The following is a 21,178-nucleotide window of genomic DNA, read 5'->3' as shown; positions in this document are numbered from 1 at the left end:
ACAACTTATAGAATGCAACTGCACGTTTCTGAATGGTTAGTGGATAAATTTATGTAGTTGCTATGGAGTTGATTCAACTCATCAACTAGCATGTGCCGTCATGTTAATCTTTTTGCGAATCCAGTGTTTAATTGACCCTCATTTGTGAAGCAGTCCGGCGTAAAATGACGGCATGGTAACAACACTCTACTACAACAACTCTTCCTCTTCTCTAAAGCAGCCTAACATGCCTCACCCTCTTTGTTGTGTGTTCCTGGGGGCAGGGTTTATGTAAATTTTGGGGTTTGTGATGTCACAAACCTCGGAAGAAGTCGTAGTCCCTAAGAAGCCGTTTGTTGTAGTTCTCAAAATTGATTTCTTTAAAAGAAAATATCTCCCTTTGCATTGAACTTTGAGCGTCATAACTTTGCAGATGTTGTTTATGCTCAAACGGCAACATTACACACTAACTAAAGTGAAATCATAATCATAATCAAGGACCCATTTAAGACTGTGTCATAAGAACTAGTTTAACCAACTAGCAGTAAGACAAGAGGTGATCAATCTTACTTTTCTGATTCAAATTAGACCATTGTACCTTTTTCTGTAACTGACTTCAAAAAGTTAGAACCAGTCTTGAAAAAAAAAAAATGACATGGCTAACTTTTAAGGCTAGTCTAAGCGGCCACAGGAGCATGTATTAAGAAAGAGAATAGGGTGGTTTTTGAATTAACGTTGACTTTAATGAAGGATCTAATCACTGCTGCCCAGTGGCCTTTTCTCTTGGCCAGTGATTGATTCGAGAATAACAGACCATTTTTCAAAGTAATTTTGAAAGTTTCTGTCAGTTACGTGCTGAGCTTGTGCTCTTGGTTTTGCTACCGCCGCTCTTATTACTGGCCTCCAGAGGGCCGCGCTGTACGATTCGCAGCTGAAATATTCAGCATTACAGAGAAAAGCTGCTGACTGGCAATCAGGCCTGGAGAACTGGAGAACTTCTAATAAGGGATACCATTACCCAAGGTGTCTGCTCTCTGTTCAAGAAAATAATTAGTTTGCAGCAGCAAAGCTCAATAAATCTGAAAATATATAAAAAAATGTTACTGTGTGTAATACTGCATATGTGGAGAAAGTGCTTTGTAGTGAAAACCCTGAAGAAAAGCTGTCAGACTGCAGTGGTGAAACATCTCCTTTGTCCTCTTCTTAGTTTAAATGCGTCAAAATCGACCTTACATACTTTACATTCCTGGTGTTATTGTTATTCTGAAGTAAAAATTCGGCTTCATAATCCTTCATCAAATGGTATTAACGTTCTAGATGAGATGTATTCATCCGAACAGACTCTTCCACTCTTGAATCTGGGGTTTTCCTTCAAGATCCAGATTTTACTAATCCATTTCCATCATGGACATTATTTACCTACATTAAAACAAGAACAAATTAGAACAATATGGTCATGATTTAACTAAAGCTATTTTATTTTGAAATTTTTTTTTAATTTAATTAAATAAAAAAATAAAAAATGAAATTAGTAAATTATTGCTATTAATATGTTTTATATTTGGTTACTAAGTTTATCACTATGTCAAACATCAGTGTTGCATTTTAACATGGGTGTCACTCCCGAAACTTTGCAATGTGTAGTTAGCAGCATTAAAAATAAACCTTTTTTTCAAATTGTGAATGGGTTATATACAGAAACCGAGCAAAGAGCACTCTCTTAGCTCACTAAGTAAAAAAACTCTTTATAATCAAAATATATGTGTATACTGCACAATGTATCTCTTACTTACATCACATTTATACTTTGTTGGTTATAATAACAAAACGATTTGCAAGTGTGCAGAGCTCTCACTGAACAAACTCTGGCATATAAAGTGGATTCTGACTAACTTAAACTCCTCTAATTGGCTGTTGCGTTCATGCGCTCAACAAAAAATTTGTCTGGCTACAATGCTCAATGCTGTACGTAAATAGAAACCTTTGACACTTTTCACAGAGTTCTCGTACAAATATTCACTGGAGCATTTGAAAGCAGCCACCTATTGCTATGTTTTAAAAATGTATGTATCGATTTGGAACCAAAGTAACATTACTTTAGACAACACTAGTCACGATTTAGTACAAAGTGGTCTCGATTTAACTAAAACTGAGGAACGAATTAGTATAAAGTTCTTGATTTAACTAAAACTAGCAGTGAATTAGAGCGAAGTGGCTACGATTGGACTAAACTAGGCAGCAATTAAAGGTGCCGTAGAACGTCTTTTTAAAAGATGTAATATATGTCTAAGGTGTCCCCTGAATGTGTCTGTGAAGTTTCAGCTCAAAATATCCCATAGAATTTTTTTTATTAATTTTTTTAACTGCCTATTTTGGGGCATCATTAAATATGAGCCGATTTAGGCTGCGGCCCCTTTAAATGCTCACGCTCCCCGCCCACGGAGCTCGCGCTTGCCTTAAACAGTGCATAAACAAAGTTCACACTGCTAATATAACCTTCAAAATGGATCTTTACAAAGTGTTCGTCATGGAACATGTCTAATCGCATAAGTATGGTATTTATTTGGATGTTTACATTTGATTCTGAATGAGTTTGATGGTGCTCCGTGGCTAAAGCTAACATTACACACTGTTGGAGAGATTTATAAATGAAGTTGTGTTTGTGCATTATACAGACTGCAAGTGTTTAAAAATGAAAATAGCGACGGCTCTCTTGTCTCCATGAATACAGTAAGAAACGATGGTAACTTTAACCACATTTAACAGTACATTAGCAACATGCTAACGACACATTTATAAAGACAATTTACAAATATCACTAAAAATATCATGTAATCATGGATCATGTCAGTTATTATCGCTCCATCTGCCATTTTTTGCTGTTGTCCTTGCTTGCTTACCTAGACTGATGATTCAGCTGTGCACAGATCCAGACGTTAATACTGGCTGCGCTTGTGTAATGCCTCGATCATGGGCTGGCATATGCAAATATTGGGGGCGTACATATTAATGAGCCCGACTGTTACGTAACAGTCGGTGTTATATTGAGATTCGCCTGTTCTTCGGAGGTCTTTTAAACAAATGAGATTTATATAAGAAGGAGGAAACAATGGAGTTTGAGACTCACTGTATGTCATTTCCACGTACTGAACTCTTGTTATTCAACTGTGCCAAGGTAAATTCAGTTTTCAATTCGATGGCACCTTTAATATGCAATGTGATCTCAATTGAACTAAAACTAGGGAACGAATTAGAATAAAGTGGTCTTGATTTAACTACAACTAGGAGTGAATTACAGCATGGTCATGATTTATCTAAAATTAGGGAGCAAATTAGTACTTGGTCTCGAATTGACTCTAGAAACCTTGTTTTTGTTAGTTTTAGGGTGCTTTCACACTTGTTTCGATTGCCTAGTCCAAACCCAAGATCGATTGCTGTCATCAATTAATGTCATTAGTAGCGGTTCACTTCTGCGATTTAGTACGATTGCATTAATATCATCAGCAAACCGTACCAGAGTTCACATGAACCATACCCCAGCCCACCCTTTTTAGGTGTATTCGGGTACGGTTTGGAAAACAACGTTTATGTCATCCAAACGAACCCAACTCTGACGTCAATCGAACCCGGTTGTGCACCATAAGTGCTAGTGTGAAATCATTAAATGAAAATAACCCTGCTTTTCATGATCCAATCAATTCCTGATTTGTCAAATCCTTACAGAAGTACAATGAGTTTGTGAATGCAGTATCATGTTGACTTTAGTAGGGTAAAGAAGATTTTTCTCTCCTTTCATCTCTTTCATTCACTCTCTTTCTCTGATACAGGCTTGTAGAGAGCGGCCAGTTCGAGGTGGCTACAGGAGGCTGGGTGATGCCTGATGAAGCCAACGCTCACTACTTTGCATTGATTGATCAGTTAGTTGAAGGCCACCAGTGGTTGGAGAAAAATTTGGGTATGTAAATGTATTGCTTCTTGTCCCCTTTACTCCCCTTTACTTCGCTTCCTTTATTTAACAGCAGAGTGGTTGATGTCCACATCAAATCTAAGATTCATTTCATGTTTACCTCATATCTTCATAAAATATATATTATTATGCCAATGTGAAACAATGTTGTGGAAAAATTGGGGGGAAAATCTGGTACTTTGAGAATGCAACTTTGTTTTGGTAGATTGATAAAAGTGCTGTGTACTTTTACATCCAGAATTTATGTAAAGTCAACTAATCAGATTATAACTTGTTATATCGAGAAATAACTTTCCACTTTTTCCAGTTCGAAGGGACTGTGGGTGGTCCTAGGTTGAACTGGGTAGCAATATCTTGTTTCAGACCCTTTTAAATTCTGAATCAACCTCAGCTCAAGATCTGGGTTGTGAAACCCAGAATGCTAAACATCTTAACTGCAATACTAAAAGGAATTTTAGCTCCACTACATATTTATGCTTCCCATATTGGCTCAAAGACCTCTGGGAGATTTTTTTCAATGTTCATTATTAGTGTATTAAAACATGGAGCATAGCCCTGGCTCTCATTACTACATATGCACTCTACCATCTGCTCTCCTGATATCTCAGCTGTCAGTAGACTGGTTTTCAAATATAGATTGATTGAAGAGATGGATATTACAGTGAGTCTTTGGATTTCAAACAACACTTGTTTAGCGGTTGATGCCATGCTCCCAGTATTACAATCAGGAGAACTTTGTGCTGCTGTGTTAAGGTTTGCTCATGCTCATTTGCTCATGAATATAAACACAAGTCTCTTCGGGTACTCATGCCCTTCAAGATTACCTGCATCTCCTGTGTTTTACTAAGTTTAATGAGTCCTTTCTGAGAATCTCCTCTCTTTACGTTCAGAGTTGTTGTAAATGCTCTACTGATTCTCAATTTTTTGTATGTGTCCTGACCAAGTTTTAACTTAAGTGGATAATTGTATTAGCTGTTTCTACAAATGCAACAAGAGATGGGTGATATAGCTAAAATAAAATTGTTATAGACACTACTGTTTAGAGGTTTGGGTTCAGTTTGATTTGTGTTTGTGTGTGTGTTAAGACACAAGACATAAGAAGTCTCTTATGGTCACTAAAGCTGCAATTTTCTGATAAAAAATACAGTAAAAAACAGTAATATTGTGAAATATTTTTTTTTAATTTAAAATAACTGTTTTCTACTTTAATATATTTTAAAATGTAATTTATTCCTGTGATGGCAGACCTGAATTTTCAGCAGCGATGATTCCAGTCTTCAGTGTCACATGATCCTTCAGAAATCATTCCAATAGGCTGATTTGGTGCTCAAAAATATTTATTAGTATCAATGAAAACAGTGCTGCTTCAATTTTTTGTGGAAACAGTGATACATTTTTTTTTTATTTATACTTAAATAAATAAATTATAAATAATCCTTGCTGAAAAATTATTAATTTCTTAAAAAAAAAAAATGCTGAACCCAAACATTTGAATGGTAGTGTATATTACTATATTTATAATTGTTCGGATGGCTTTCAATCAAAGCAGTAAAATACAATAGAGTAAAACATTTGAAATCTATTTAAATAATCATGGCATATTTTATATTCTGTTTTCCACTAAATAAACACAAGGAAGAATATTATTGAGTCATTCTCATGTATATGCATCAGTAATGCTTTTCCATAAGTAGAAAGAATAATGATCAGAAATAGTAATATGTATACTTGTTATTTTACTAAAACTTCTTTGAACATTTCTGAGGGATGGTGCAAGACAATATGTTACATTTAACTACATATAGTGGTGGAAAACACTTATAGTACTACTCACTTTTAATGTTTAGTATGTAATGCATATTTTGTAACTTGATGCCCAAATATACATTGACTTGAGAGACTTGGAGCCCTTTGACACTATAGCTAGTCTAAAAATAGGTGACAATTTCAGCCAGAGACTTTAAACAAATGACAATTTATTGAATATTTTTATTTGTTTATTTAATCTAAAGTTTTATTCCCCTACTTGTTTGTTAGGAGTGAAACCCAAGACTGGCTGGGCTGTGGATCCGTTCGGTCATGCTCCTACCCAGGCTTATCTGCTCAGACAGGCTGGTTTGTCCAACATGCTGATCCAGAGAGTGCACTACTCAGTGAAGAAACACTTTGCCTCTCAGAAGACCCTGGAGTTCTTCTGGAGACAGAACTGGGGTGAGCAACTGATCTTAATGTTGGAAGATAACGTTAAATTAAACCACTACGTCTTTATGGATGAAAATCTTCTTATAGTCCATTTATGCAGTGCTTTAATATTCATGATGTTTTTCTGTATTACTGTAAACTAGTAAATATTCATGTAATTGATTGCAGGTCCCTTGGACTCTTTATCTCAGTCTTTATTTTTGACTTGTTTGTCAGTACAAATATCTAAACATTCTTAAATTAAGATACAGTTATGAAGCAGAATGACTTAAGATATTAAGGGCCAGATTTACTAACAGCTTATACTGTCTTAAATACTGTCAGGATTTTCTAAAGTCACGTGGTGAAAGGGTGTGGACATGGTTATTTTTGCTGCTGACCTTATTGCATGTGCATTTGTAGGAGTTTCCCTTTCAGACACAAAATTTATGGGAGGAGAATATATATATATATATATATATATATATATATATATATTTTTTTTTTTTTTTTTTTTTAAATTTTTTTTATATATTTTTATTGCTTTTTTAGATTACAAAACAAAGACAACATGTTATAACAACACAAACTTTTGACATAAATCCACATATTCACATACAATTAATCAACATAAAGGAAAACAATATATACACATATTTACACCCACAAATACATACACAAGTCCCCCCCCCCCCCCCCAAAAAAAAAAAATAATAATAATAAAAAATAAATAAATAAATAAAATAGAATTAAGGCCTCCTAATACAACATAAAACAATACTTTTCTTACATATCTTCTAACATCCCATCAGATATATCCCCATTGTTTTCTTTTCCTAAGAAAATCATAAAGGGGTTCCAAGCATCTTCAAAAGCCTTATATCTACCTTTAATAATATATGTTATTATCTCCAGCGACATATTCATTGACATTTCTTTAAGCCACCTCCCTATACTTGGTACCTCTAATTTTTTCCAATGAAGTGCTAAAAGACGTTTAGCTTGTAGAGTACACATTTGGACAAATATATATTCTCTTCTCCTATATTCTTTTTGGTTCAAGGGAAATAGAGACATTGATTATTTTGTCTGTCATAATCTGCACTCCCTTCCAGAATTTCAAGATCTCCTCACATTCCCATACACAATGAAAGAAAGTGCCTTTACATGAATTGCATGTAGGACAGATGTCTGTAATATTTTCATTGAATTTATTTAATAATACCGGAGTTACATATACTCGCATTAGCCAATTATATTGTAACAATTTTAATCTTGTATTAACAGTTTGCATCTGATCATCTCTACAGACCTCTCTCCAGTCAGTCATTAATATTTCCTCATTGAGGTCCTTACTCCATGCTTCTAATCGAGAGTTTGCACACTCATGAGATTCTTCTACAAACATAATATATAAAAGTGAAATCCGACCCAAACTATAACAATTTTTGGTGACTTCCTTTTCCAAGATACTAATACTTCTGAAATGACAAAATAAAACTCCTTATTTGCAAATACATAAAGAAATGATTTTTTAGATATACCAAATTTAGTAATTACTTCTTGAAAGGACATTAGTCTATCTTCCATATACAAATCTTTTATATGCTTAATACCTTTCTCTGCCCATAATTTGAAGCCTACATCTGTTCTGCCTGGAATAAATTTTGCATTTCCTCATATAGGGCAGTAACGAGGTACTGAATATGTATACGAGATATTCAAATATCTCTGTGTTTCATGCCACAGCCTTACCATGTTTAGAACTATTGGATTTGTAACGTTTTCCTTCATTTTCTTGAATACTTTACAGTCTGGGTCATATAAATACGTTTCCAGAGACAAATCTGATTTAACCCTCTGGAGTCTGAGGCTGATTTGGGACTTGGAAAAGTTTTAACATGCCCTGACATTTGTGCTTTTTTCCGTTGTTCATAAACATATAAATGACAAAAGTGTCATTACACTGTATTCAGCACAAACTAGGCTACCATAATATGTGAGGAACATGTATGTACATGTTTGTATTTTTGAAGGAATAATGTTTATGCGTGGTTATTGAAAAAACAAAAAACTTAAGTCACTGAAATAAGGCCAAAAAAAGTATATTAAATCTGTGTTCACAAGACTTCTGGGTATTGGAGGTTGTAGACTAGAGTTTTTGCTTCAGAATTATGTAAAAATTATGCTGCCTACTCCTTCATATAAAACAATATATTGATTTAGTGTTTGTAAGACACTTTTTTTCAAGAAACACAGTATGCGTGGAGGCGTGAATCGTCATGAATAATGGGTCATTTGCACCTGAGAAGACAAAAGAATCACATAATAATGACCTGAAATCACTTGCATATTAATGAGGCCTTTCAGTCAGGTAGGCTGTGAAAAAAACCCTCTGTAATCATGTCTCAGCTCATCATAAACAGCAATACTGTGAAATATTATTACAATTTAAAATAATGGTATTCTATTATATTCTTTAAAATATAATGTATTTCTGTGATGCAAAGTGTCTGAACAATTATGTTACCTCTATGGCATTTCATATAGGCTTTTAGCTTAAAAGCATGCACATTTGGAGAAATATTGATGGATTCTTATATATTATGTCAATTTTATATACTGAGGAGTAATATTTATTCAATATTTATTGTCATCACTATAAGTGCTGGATACTGTGTTTTCAATTCATACTTGCAGCCAGAGGGCGCTCTGTACACCTTTAGGCCACAAATTCATATAAAGAAGAAAAGGAACCAGGAACTAACGGCATGTCTTCTAGAGATTGCTAACCATGGCTTTAACATCCAAATAAACACTTTTCAAGACAATAAATACACGATTGAGACAATGCATACAAGTATTGCCTCTGAATTTGCCTCTGAATAGCGCTGGCTCCGTGGGCGTGGCCGCATTAGCGGATAATGAGCTGAATCACGGACTTCTGACATGGCTCTCTTTTCATACAGATTACATAAACACAGAATGTTTGTTTTCGACTTGACTTGCACAATTTAAAACCTGACATTTCAACGTTTCTTTAGACATAAGTGTCATTTTTTTTGTCATTAGTATTCATAAGTTACAGTTCATTTTCTGAGAACTATCAGATTGGACTTCGTTCAGAGGGAGATGAGAGATCACGCATCATGTTAGTTTTCTTTATTTTACAAAAAGCACAACACTGTGTTTTTACTCTTGAGTGTACACAAATAAAAGAAGACATTCTATAGTTTCAATTGATATATTACTTATGTCTCTATGACAAGAAATGACGGAGTATTTTAAGTCTGTTTTGCTGCAATGTGAAAAAAATCCTGCAAAACGCGCCGGCGCGTTTTCAGACCTGAGGGAGTTAATTGAATTTTTTTCCAATTCTAGCTCTTAATTGAGATGCCAGATAATACCATTGGAAATTAGGGCACTGAAGCCCACCTCTATCATAAGGCAGATATAAAAGAGATAGAGAGGAGAATATTTAAATGAATCATGCAAGGTGATTTACTAAGGTTTGCGCTAGTCAGTTTACTGGTATATGCACCATTATTTACAAACCCCCCCCCCTCATGCAAGGTGATTTACTAAGGTTTGCGCTAGTCAGTTTACTGGTATATGCACCATTATTTACAAACCCCCCCCCCCCCCCAAAAAAAAATACATGTCTTAAACCAGACGCTAATTTGCGCTGCTCACTATTCTGACTTTTAAAAAGCATTCACGTTATCGTGTAACTTCGTAATTACAACTTTAGACTCTGAGAGCTGCGATTTGTACCACATGACAGATTTGCTTTGGAGTTAATAGTGCAAGAGAAACGTATCCAAGGACATGAACAGTTCTAAGTACAATGTCACATGTTGTCATCTCTTATTTATCTTAATTCCGATGTGGCGTGAATGCAGCATAATTTGGATACATTTTTCAGAAAACAAGACTTAGTATCTTAAGTCATTTTGCTTTTCAAGTAAATGTATCTTGTTTTAAGAATGTTTAGATGGTTGTAATAGAAAACAAGACAAAAATACTGAGGAATTTTTTTTTTTGCAGTGGACATCATTTTTTAGCTTTGGGTAAACTGTCCCTTTAAGTCTCAGTGTGTGTCAGAGTGTCCTCACACGTTTGATTGGAAATCTCTATAGGAGCCTGTTCTAATCACATGAGCTGCTCTGTGGTGCCATTCACACTTTCCATTGATTGAATCCATCTTTTATTTAGCGATTACGTTGATTAAAACCTGGGTAGGTGGGGGTGCTCGCTACATTTAGCCTCATGATTTAGAAATAGAGGTCGAAGTGAGATAAATCCAGTTTTCCATGAAGCATCTGCAGCTGCTGGCCCTAAAGCAGTTTGTAAGAGATCCAACACTATCTGTGCCTAGTAGAAGCTCACTTCCAGATACATCTCCATCACTGGAGGTCATTCAGCGCCTCGGCCTGAAAGATAACCACAAATTGAGATGTTGACAGGAGCCGTAATCATCTACCTCATGCTTGAAGCTATCGTACGATGTTGTGTTGTGAGTCTGCGATGAGTTGATATCGCTTGTCCAGTTGATACGTTCTGTTTTTTTATACATGAAAACTCAAGATTGAGCCCAGCATTCATGTTGGTTGAGTTCATCAAATAGAAAAGCCAGGAGCTCAGAAAGCTCTTATCACACAGGATGCCAGGTTAAATTAATGATAATAATGGAGCAGTGACCGTGCATCACACCCTGGACTCCTCCCTCAGCATTTCGTCATTTATGGCTGTATAATTATTGTTTGGTAGCATCCTGCATGTAGCTACATGTTGATAGTGTTCAAGTTCAGTCGAACACTCCATGCCAAATGTATCCTGAAAAAGAAAAATATCTCTTAATTTCTTGTTATTTTACGAGTAACCCATGCTGAGATACAGTGGTACCACACATCACATATCAAGCCAAGTAGCATTTATTTTTCAAGCAGAACTAAATGCACAGAAATATTATTAGTAACACTTAAAGTACAATAAGGTTCCATTTGTTAACATAAGTTTTAATTTTAGCATTTACTAATACATTATTGAACTAAAAGTTGTATGTTAATATTATTAACAGATCTGTGCAAACAAGCATTTTTTTTTTAACTATCACTAACAAAGATGAATAAATACCAAAACAAATGTATTGCCCACTTATTTTAAAGTGTTACCAGATTATTAATATGTTTTAAATTATTTTTTGGTTATGAAGCTTCATCAATTCATTCCAACAGGTGTAAATTCATAATAAATAAATTAATATAGATTAAAATGCAAGACAAAATAACTACTTCAAGGGCCCTTTAAAAAAAAATCTTTGCTCTGCCGCAAAACCTTTCAGTCTAGACTGTGAAATCTGTAAATGACACAAGTATGTTGTCTGTGGTTTCATAAAAGTAATATAAATTATGTACTTTTTAAAACCTAAAAATAACCAGTTACAAAAACAAAGGATTTAAAGCAGGGGTGTCAAACTCATTTTAGGTTGAGGGTAATATTGGAAAAAAAAATAACCAATTGCGGGCCATATTACCTTTTTTTTAATTTATTTTTTTATAAACCTTAGTGTGCTAATAGTTGTTTTAATATGAACCATATAAACAACAAATTAAGCTGCAATAGTATAGTACACTGCTCTTTAAAAATGCATTTGTTTTTACAGCAAAAAGACAATTAGATTTTTAAAATAATGCTTTATTTAATATTTTTTTAAGCACCCATTTAGATTTTTCATGGACAAATCCAATTTTTTTTTAGAAGCAAATTAGCCAATTCTGATACTGTTTGCAGATTTTTTTTAAAAAGCAAATTAATTTGTTGTTTATTTTTCCACTTTGATATTTGAGGCAAACACTGCATTTTTATCACAGTCCGAACAAAGATGTTATGCACATGAGCATGAGCAGTTGTTTTTAAGTTTATGTTATTGTATAATTTCAAGATTAACAGCAAAGACAGCATGGTCTGACTTTAGCTTTGTGATAAGACACTTGAACAAAACAAAATCAGCAGACGGACTGAATGAAAATGCAAATTCACTCTCTGACAGTAGGTGTCGCTTATGGAACAGCAGTGATATAGCATTTCCTTGGTTACTGCTATACACAAAGCAGCGCTGCATATATAAATAGGCTACTAATTTCCCTTCAGAGATACATTCATACCAACCCCAATTGTTATTATTCTTCCCCAATATTTATATTATTCTTCCTATATTTTGCAAACAGTAAGCTTGTGCATGGTAGATTTTCTGTGCTGGCACGTCTGTTCTTCTCTTTGTATCCGTATTCAGCGTGTTCCTGTGTCCTGCACAAGTCTTGTTTGATAAACCCGTACCCGCCTCGAACCCTTTTTAACAAGATGTAATATAAGTCTAAGGTGTCCCCTGAATGTGTCTGTGAAGTTTCAGCTCAAAATGCCCCATAGATTTTTTATTATTCAATTTTTTAACTGCCTATTTTGGGGCATAATTAAAAATGCGCCGATTCAGCATGCTTCCCCTTTAAATGCTCGCGCTCCCCACTCCCAAGCTCACGCCTCTATAATACATTGCATAAACAAAGTTCACACAGCTAATATAACCCTCAAAATGGATCTTTACAAAGTGTTTGTCATGCAGCATGTCTAATCTCGTAAGTATAGTATTTATTTGGATGTTTACATTTGATTCTGAATGAGTTTGATAGTATGCTGCGGCTAACGGGGCTAAAGCTAACATTACACACTGTTGGAGAGATTTATAAAGAATGAAGTTGTGTTTATGAATTATACAGACTGCAGGTGTTTAATAATGAAAATAATGACATGGCTCTTGTCTCTGTGAATACAGTAAGAAACAATGGTAACTTTAACCACATTTAACAGTACATTAGCAACATGCTAACGAAACATTTAGAAAGACAATTTACAAATACCACTAAAAATATCATGTTATCATGGATCATGTCAGTTATTATTGCTCCATATGCCATTTTTCACTATTGTCCTTGCTTGCTTACCTGCATAAAAGTCTGATGATTTGGCTGTGCAGCTCCAGACGTTAATACTGGCTTGTGTAATGCCTTGAACATGGGCTGGCATATGCAAAAGTTGGGGGCGTACATATTAATGATCCCGACTGTTGCGTCACAGTCGGTGTTATGTTGAGATTCGCCTGTTCTTCAGAGGTCTTTTGCACACATCAAATTTACATAAGAAGGAGGAATCAATGGTGTTTGAGACTCACTTGTATGTCATTTCCATGTACAGATCTCTAATTATTGAATTATGCCAAGGTAAATTCAATTTTCAATTCTAGGGCGCCTTTAACAGCACACCCGACCCGATATCTGACAGAAATACTAATTTTAGCCCGCACCCGACCCGACCCGTTTGACATAAAAACCGCGACCTGACCCGTACCCGCATTAAATCTCCTACATCAGGTAGACAAAAATATCTTTCTCATGTAGTCCAACACAAGCAATAAAACCAACATTAGGCATTATATGTAGCTGCATCTAATTAATCATTGCATTAAACAACACAAGTAAAATAATAGAACAAAGAATGTTTTAGTGGGGCTATTTAACTGTAAGCTAGTAAATATTTGATCAGATTCACTCTGCATTTAGCACTGCAAATCCTGCTGTAATTAGAAGCCTTTAAAGGTGCCATCGAACGTTTTTTTACAAGATGTATTATAAGTCTATGGTGTCCCCTTAATGTGTCTGTGAAGTTTCAGCTCAAAATACCCCATAGATTTTTTTTTAATAAATTTTTTTAACTGCCTATTTTGGGGCATAATTAGAAATGCGCTGATTCAGGCTGCGGCCCCTTTAATTGTTCGTGCTCTCCGCCCCCTCCCGAGCTCTCGACTCTATCATTGCATAAACAAAGTTCACACAGCCAATATAACCCTCAAAATGGATCTTTACAAAGTGTTCGTCATGCATGCTGCATGCATACATCGGATTATGTGAGTATTGTATTTGTTTGGATGTTTACATTTGATTCTGAGTTTGAGGCTATGCTCCGTGGCTAACGGCTAATGCTACACTGTTGGAGAGATTTATAAAGAATGAAGTTGTGTTTACGAATTATACAGACTGCAAGTGTTTAATAATGAAAATAACGATGGCTCTTGTCTCCGTGAATACAGAAACGATGGTAACTTAAACCACATTTAACAGTACATTAGCAACATGCTAACGAAACATTTAGAAAGACAGTTTACAAATATCACTAAAAATATTATGTTATCATGGATCATGTCAGTTATTATTGCTCCATCTGCCATTTTTCGCTATTGTTCTTGCTTGCTTACCTAGTCTGATGATTCAGCTGTGCACAGATCCAGATGTTAATACTGGCTGCCCTTGTGTAATGCCTTGAACATGGGCTGGCATATGCAAATATTGGGGTCATACATATTAATGATCCCGACTGTTTCGTAACAGTCGGTGTTATGTTGAGATTCGCCTGTTCTTCGGAGGTCTTTTAAACAAATGAGATTTATATAAGAAGGAGGAAACAATGGAGTTTGAGTCTCAATGTATGTCATTTCCACGTACTGAACTCTTGTTATTTAACTATGCCAAGGTAAATTCAATTTTTAATTCTAGGGCACCTTTAATGGTCTTCAGACAGTGCGTGATCACAAATAAGTATGGGACCATTTGAAAGCAGTTGTCAAATGCACCGAATTGAGTTGGAATAGTGGCTATTGGACCCGCAGTCTACCTGTGCCTACCGCGCATCCGACCCGCACCCGACACGTAAATATTATTCAACCCGTTACATAAAATTTGGCGGGTCACCTGCCCACATGCAGGACTCTGGCCTGTGTTAACGTCCTGTTTACAGATTTCGTAAATATTTCCACACTAATGAAATTTTGGGAAATAATTACAAAAGCAGTTTGTTTGCAATCCCGGAATAAAGATTGACAAAAATAAAACTAAAAAAACTTTTGGATTTATGACAAGTGGACTAGTGCATCTCTGTTTTATATTAGATTGAGATGTGAACAGGATGTGAACAGGTATGTACAAGTTCAATGTCACTGAAAACACTAATAGTAATAAACTTGTAATAAAATAATAATAAAGTTTAATAGTAATAAAAGTTTATCCACAAGTGGAAATTTCATACTCCCGGTTTGAAAAGCAAAGTCAAAGCTATGTCATAAAATCTGATGCAGATTCAGGCCTTGGAGTGTGTAGATAGGCTTGCAGGGGCAAATCTATTTCACCGGGTTCTGAGAGCTTCTCTGCATTTATTCATGAGAAAGAGCTTGTTCAGTCCAATCCCTGCACCGTAATGTGCATATGATTATAATTGCGGTATTATGCATGAGGAAGTATCACTTCTGTTGCTTCTGTCTCATTGCCTATTGTTTTCATTCAGAGACATGCTTGTTTCCTCAATGCGTTTCCCTGCAACGCGACCAGAGCTGAAGTTTTGGTGCAGGCGGATTGTTTTGCCACTAGCACAAAAAAATATGTGTGCATGAGATCGCATTACAGCGGAGAATTCAAATGTCACATAAGTAGTGTTCATTCACCTCTGCCTGCTCTGCATTTGGACATGCGAGTCGTGCGCATGTTTCCCTCAACACAGTAGCACAAGTGTGTTGTTTCTATTTTGCCCGTGATGCGGTCTGAAGTGGAATTTGAATACAAACACATGATACATACAAATATACGAATATTCTGATACACAAAAGACAATGATTTAGACTGAAAATTCAAAGAAGAATGGACAAATAAGTAACTGTCTGTTATTCTTTTTCTGTTGTTTATCATGAGACTGTAGTGCTCATAAATGTTATGAAAATATTAAGCCCTTTTACATATTAATTTCTTTTGCATTTCTCCCTTGTGCTTGGGAGTTTGTTGTCATTTCTCTCCGTGCTCATATATTAATATTCATTATTCTGTATAATGAGTGTGATGTAGGTCTGTGTTTCATTGGTTGATGTCTCCCTTCCTCCGCCCCTTCTACACTCCAACTTTTCCAGAGCTTTACACACCCATTTTCTCAGACTTTTCCAGCTTTGAGGTGCGAACGACCAGGGTAAAACGGGGGGTTTCTTGACACTTTAAAGGTTAAAAAGACTTTGTTTTTGTAACTGGTTATTTTTGATGTCATTATAATGTAATTTAGTTTGTTCTGTTATTCTGATGCATTCCAGAAGCTTACCTAATGGTGTTTCATTTATTTAATAACTGAACACAGTACATTTGTTTATTTCCACACTGCTGAAGTACTAACCTAACCTCTTTTAGTTTTATGAATTCAACTAATAGGCTATATTAAACATTCAAATAATAATTCAAGTATATAAATAAAACAATAAAAGTATTCTAAATTTCTATTAAGTATTCTAAAGTCTAAGCATTTTCTAGCATTTCTTTTAGTTTGCATTACGAGAGTGCTTATTAGTGAGACAAAATCAGGTTTCATGTTAAGTGTAACATGAAATGCATAAAAGCTCACTTTTGTCATTGCATAAGTTAACAAAATCTCAAACCAAACAAATCCTGCTAAATCTTTTCACTTTCATGAGCCATATTTTTACAATGATTTTACCTAGATGATTTTTAGTGAATGTCTGAAGTCAGTTCTCCACATGGTGTACTTCAACACATTAAATAAAAGCACCAAGTGTGATTTAAATGTTCTCATATTTTTGGAGCTGCTTTATGTTGCTCTATTGGCACTTGTTCTCTAATGATTTGAATATAAAATAAGAGCTGAGTAAAACATTACAAGGGCTGAATTGGAGCCAGCTTTTCTCAGAACGTTAAACAAAAGAGAAGTCAGGGGAAATGTCCTCCCACATCCCATCTATTGTTTTCCGTTGTCTGCCTGTTCAGTGTCGTGCATCTGTTTGGGATACACTGTTTTTCCCAGACCTATACTGTAAAAAAAAACCCTGGAAAAATGGACTCCTAACTTAGAACTCTGACCATAGCCGCTGCTGAACAAATATGATTACAGTTCATTTGGCTGCAACAGCGTGCACTCTATGCCAGGCTGAATTAGCTTTCTACTCAGTGTAATTCCATATATCACCGTTTAACAGACAGCCAGACTACTCTGTGCTTCACATCTGGTCCCTTGTTTAAAGGGAAATCTTGCATTATTTATTCACACAGCTTTTATGAAGGTCACTCTAGAGCACATGCTGCGCTGAATGGGTAATTGAATATATTTATTGCAAATTAAATATGATTGGATTTTGACATTAGTGGATCATTTCATGATACGCTGCCCTGAAAATGGATGGACTCTTAGTTGTTTATCAAAATCGCACTCTGAATTATGTGTAAACAAGACATTTTCAGTGTGTAACGGGGAAAAATTGAGACTTGATTCTGTCCTTCAGCAATTGGTTGTATCACAAGTCATGTGGGTGTTACTTTCAGGAGGGGCCCGAAATTGAGGGAAACATCACTAAAAAACGAACGTCATTTCAGAGGTGGACCAAGTTATTTTATTTTATTTTACATTTTAACATTTATTTTATTTTATATAACGAAAGATTTTCTTGAAAAACCATAATAACAATACTAACCGTTAAGGCTGTGACGGTGGCAAATTTTTACTACCGCGGTGGTAAATCACCAGCAACCGCCGGTGTTGCGGTGGTAGGGTCCGAAGGGGGGACGGGGTTTATATATATATATATATATATATATATATATATAGTGTTATGGTGCGTTCACACCGGACGCGAATGAAGCGGTAAGCGCGAGTGATTTACATGTTAAGTCAATGCAAAGACGCGAATTGACATCCTGCGGCGCGATTCACGCGAATGAAGCGGCGCGAATGACGCGAATGAAGCGGCGCGAATGACGCGAATGAAGCGGCGCGAATGACGCGATTCGCGCGAATGACGCGGCGCGAATTGAGCGATTCGCGCGAATGACGTGATTTGCGCAAATCGTGCAAGTTGAAAAATCTGAACTTTGGCCAATTTCCACGCTGCGTTAACCAATCAGGAGCTTGCTCTAGTAGTGACGTGACGTAGCGAGCTGAGGCAGAATTTCGAAACAACAATGGAGGACAAAATCATCGTCGCTGTACATCTTCATACATTTATAGAAACAGAAATAAAAAGGATCGTGTTTGAAAGAAAGTGAATGAGGAGGTCGGACAATCTGATAAGTTGTAAAAAATGGTCTTTACTCAATTTGAGCTATATATATATATATATATATATATATATATATATATATATATATATATATATATACATATTAAGACTACAAGCCAACTAAAGACGACCAATTGAGCTTATTCACTGTAATTTACAATTATTTCCCCACTGACAAGTTGTGTTTATTCAGAGGAAGTGTGCAGAAAGCAGTGGGAGAGTCTGGGACACATAAAGGAGCGGGAGAGCCCCTCTCATGACGCGAATTCGCGTCTGTTGTGAAGGGATTTTCACGCGCGAATGAAGCGAGTAAACTCAAAATGTTCAAGCGTCCAACTACGCGCGAATAGCGCGATTTATTCGCGCAAGTCGCGTCTGGTGTGAACACAGCATTAGACTTGCGTTTCGCCGTCATTTTGATGGACAGGATCGTAAAAAAAATCCATCATAATCAATATTACCCGTCATTTTTTTAAATATTTTAATAAGAATTTTATTCACGAACTTACAGGATAAGCAAATAGGCATAGGCTTGCATTTATTTATACTATGAAAAGAAAGTTGATCAAAGGCAAGCTGCGTCACTTTCAGTTTTCATCATGAACTCTTGTCACGGATTGTGAGTGAATGCGATCATCCTTTCCTCTTTACTACTGTACAGAACGAAATAAACATAAATGAAAATAAAAAATATTTTGAAAGATACAGTAGCTTACCGAAATCTGTATCACGTCAGTTCTGTCAGTGTTGCCAACAATGTCACCTAACATTATACCTCAGAAAAGCCATTCGTTGACCATAAACTTATAGTTAGCAAGAAAAATAAAAAAAACTTAATTAAGTAAGCATGCATAAGTAACTTTATCATTATACAATTTACTTAAACTGGGTGTTCGTCTGTGTGTAATCAAGCGCATCGTTTTCATTTTATTCTGGAGACTGAACTCGCGCTCTGCTGCCACACTGGAGCGCACTCACCACCTACTGGACAGGGGTGGGAATTACAACAAGTATACATACAAACTACATAATCTATCAAAATGACGGACGGGCTGCAGATTTTTTCCATCACTGCTAAACAAATTCCATCAAAGACGGAAAATTTTCAGTTAACGCGATCTCTGAGATATATAAGTATATATTATATATGACGTCACACTACCGCCGGTGACACTCCACGACCGCGGTGGCGCGGTTGTCATGCCTACCGTCACAGCCCTACTAACCGTAATATTTATATATATTAGTTTTCAGTTGTGCTCAAATTTTCTGTTGTTCTGTGAATTTCATTGGGGGAATCCAGTCATTTCAATAGGAATCCACTCGATTGGGAATTTCATGTAAGGGCAAGATTTTCCCTTGCAGGGTTGATTACGCAAATTCACCACGTTGACCAACAGACAGTTACTTGGATTGAAAGTGACTTCTGTGTGACGTGCTTCATACATTGCTACACTATTGACAATTGACTATATAAAATGAAGAGCTCGACAATAAGGACTGTCGATGGCCCAGGGCCAGCGTAAACGTCGCTCGGGCCAGTTGATGCATCACGAAAGTTTATTATTTGCATGTGTTTTTAATCCTTGCCAATTTAAATCTTCAAGAAGACATGAAAGAGAACTCAATTTAATAGTGTGAGAAGTTTTGTGTGCATACACATGTGAAGCGCGCCCAGAAAGCTACTTCTAAGACAACTGCTGAATTGAGATCTCTTTCAGGTCTTCTTGCGCTTGACTTATTCCCACAAAATTAAGTAAAAAAATGCTGTTCTCGGCGAGTATCCTAGTAAACATAGTCTGTTATATCTTAGGTAAACATAAACAGTTGAGAAATAAAACTTATGTAACATTATATTGGATCCGTGCAGCTCTTAAAGTGACAGCAGCCTAATAAACCTGCTGCTGTCTTTATTTTAATGTTAATCAAACAAAGGACAAAGAAAAAAAGCATTCACTGCTCTTGACTGAAAAACTTAAGTAACTTTAACAAGGATTAATCTATATTTAATTTATACAGTCAAGACTATGCAGTGCTATTTTACATTTTATTATTCATTTTCTCTACCTGAAAATTACTGTTAGACTTACCAGAAAAACATGAAAAGCTGTGTTTATTTTATTTGTATGTTTGTTCTATTGTATTTTTGCGAATTGATTTGATTATTTGTTCTTATTTTTATTACATATTTTTATTATATTATATTTTATTATATTATAACAGTTTGCTTGTCTTTAACAATATTTGAAATTTATATAAGTTAGGCTAGTAGTTTTTGCTGTCACATCCTTATTTATTAAGGTTATGGTCAAAAACAATCAAGACAAGAACTAGGCCTGTTTTATTTATTTATTACTTTTTTTGTTTTGGGGCCAAAAATTTTGAACCAAAAAATCCTTAGCTTTAAGCACTGGACAATAGATCTTTTTTTGCCTGTGAAATTTGGGTACATTTTTGCCAATGTGGCTGCACCTTTAGACTGGTAGCTTTTAATTTCCGTTTGGTGTGTTTAAGTCCTCCTGGTAAGTTCGTATTTATGAGTAGGAAAGTTGTAATTACCACTTCAGGTGGTTCAAGTCACTTTGGTCGGTAGTCATGTACCTTTTCTACAAACAATATGCTTTCTCATTGACACTCTCCCAATTCAGAAACTCTGGGTTAAAGAAGGTTCAGAGTTTCCCACTTGTAATTATGACTTTGTGGTGGTGTTCATGTGCATTCAAGCACCAGAAGTTCTTGGGATAAAGTTATTTTATTTTATTTTACATATTTATTTTAAGTTGGTTTGGGTTCAAGTCGGGGATGCGAACTTGCCACATTGACCAACAGACAGCTGCTTGATTAGAAAGTGACTTCTATGTGCGTGGTGCTTCATACATCACAACAGATTTTTTGTGAAATTC

At 35.6% G+C, this 21,178-nt stretch overlaps 1 protein-coding gene across 1 annotated transcript in view; it reads left to right on the top strand.

Annotated features, from left to right (window-relative positions):
* man2a1 (mannosidase, alpha, class 2A, member 1) overlaps positions 1–21,178 on the top strand; it is a 90,033-nt gene that overhangs the window by 23,431 nt on the left and 45,424 nt on the right. Inside the window, exons 5-6 of the mRNA XM_048189979.1 lie at positions 3,807–3,934; positions 5,984–6,157. Of these exons, the coding sequence (XP_048045936.1) occupies positions 3,807–3,934; positions 5,984–6,157 (302 nt within the window). The remainder of the gene's footprint in view (positions 1–3,806; positions 3,935–5,983; positions 6,158–21,178) is intronic.

The sequence above is a fragment of the Megalobrama amblycephala genome, linkage group LG4 (assembly GCF_018812025.1).
Source record: "Megalobrama amblycephala isolate DHTTF-2021 linkage group LG4, ASM1881202v1, whole genome shotgun sequence".
Classification (NCBI taxonomy): Eukaryota; Metazoa; Chordata; class Actinopteri; order Cypriniformes; family Xenocyprididae; genus Megalobrama; species Megalobrama amblycephala.
This window is presented reverse-complemented; position numbering and strand designations above follow the sequence as displayed.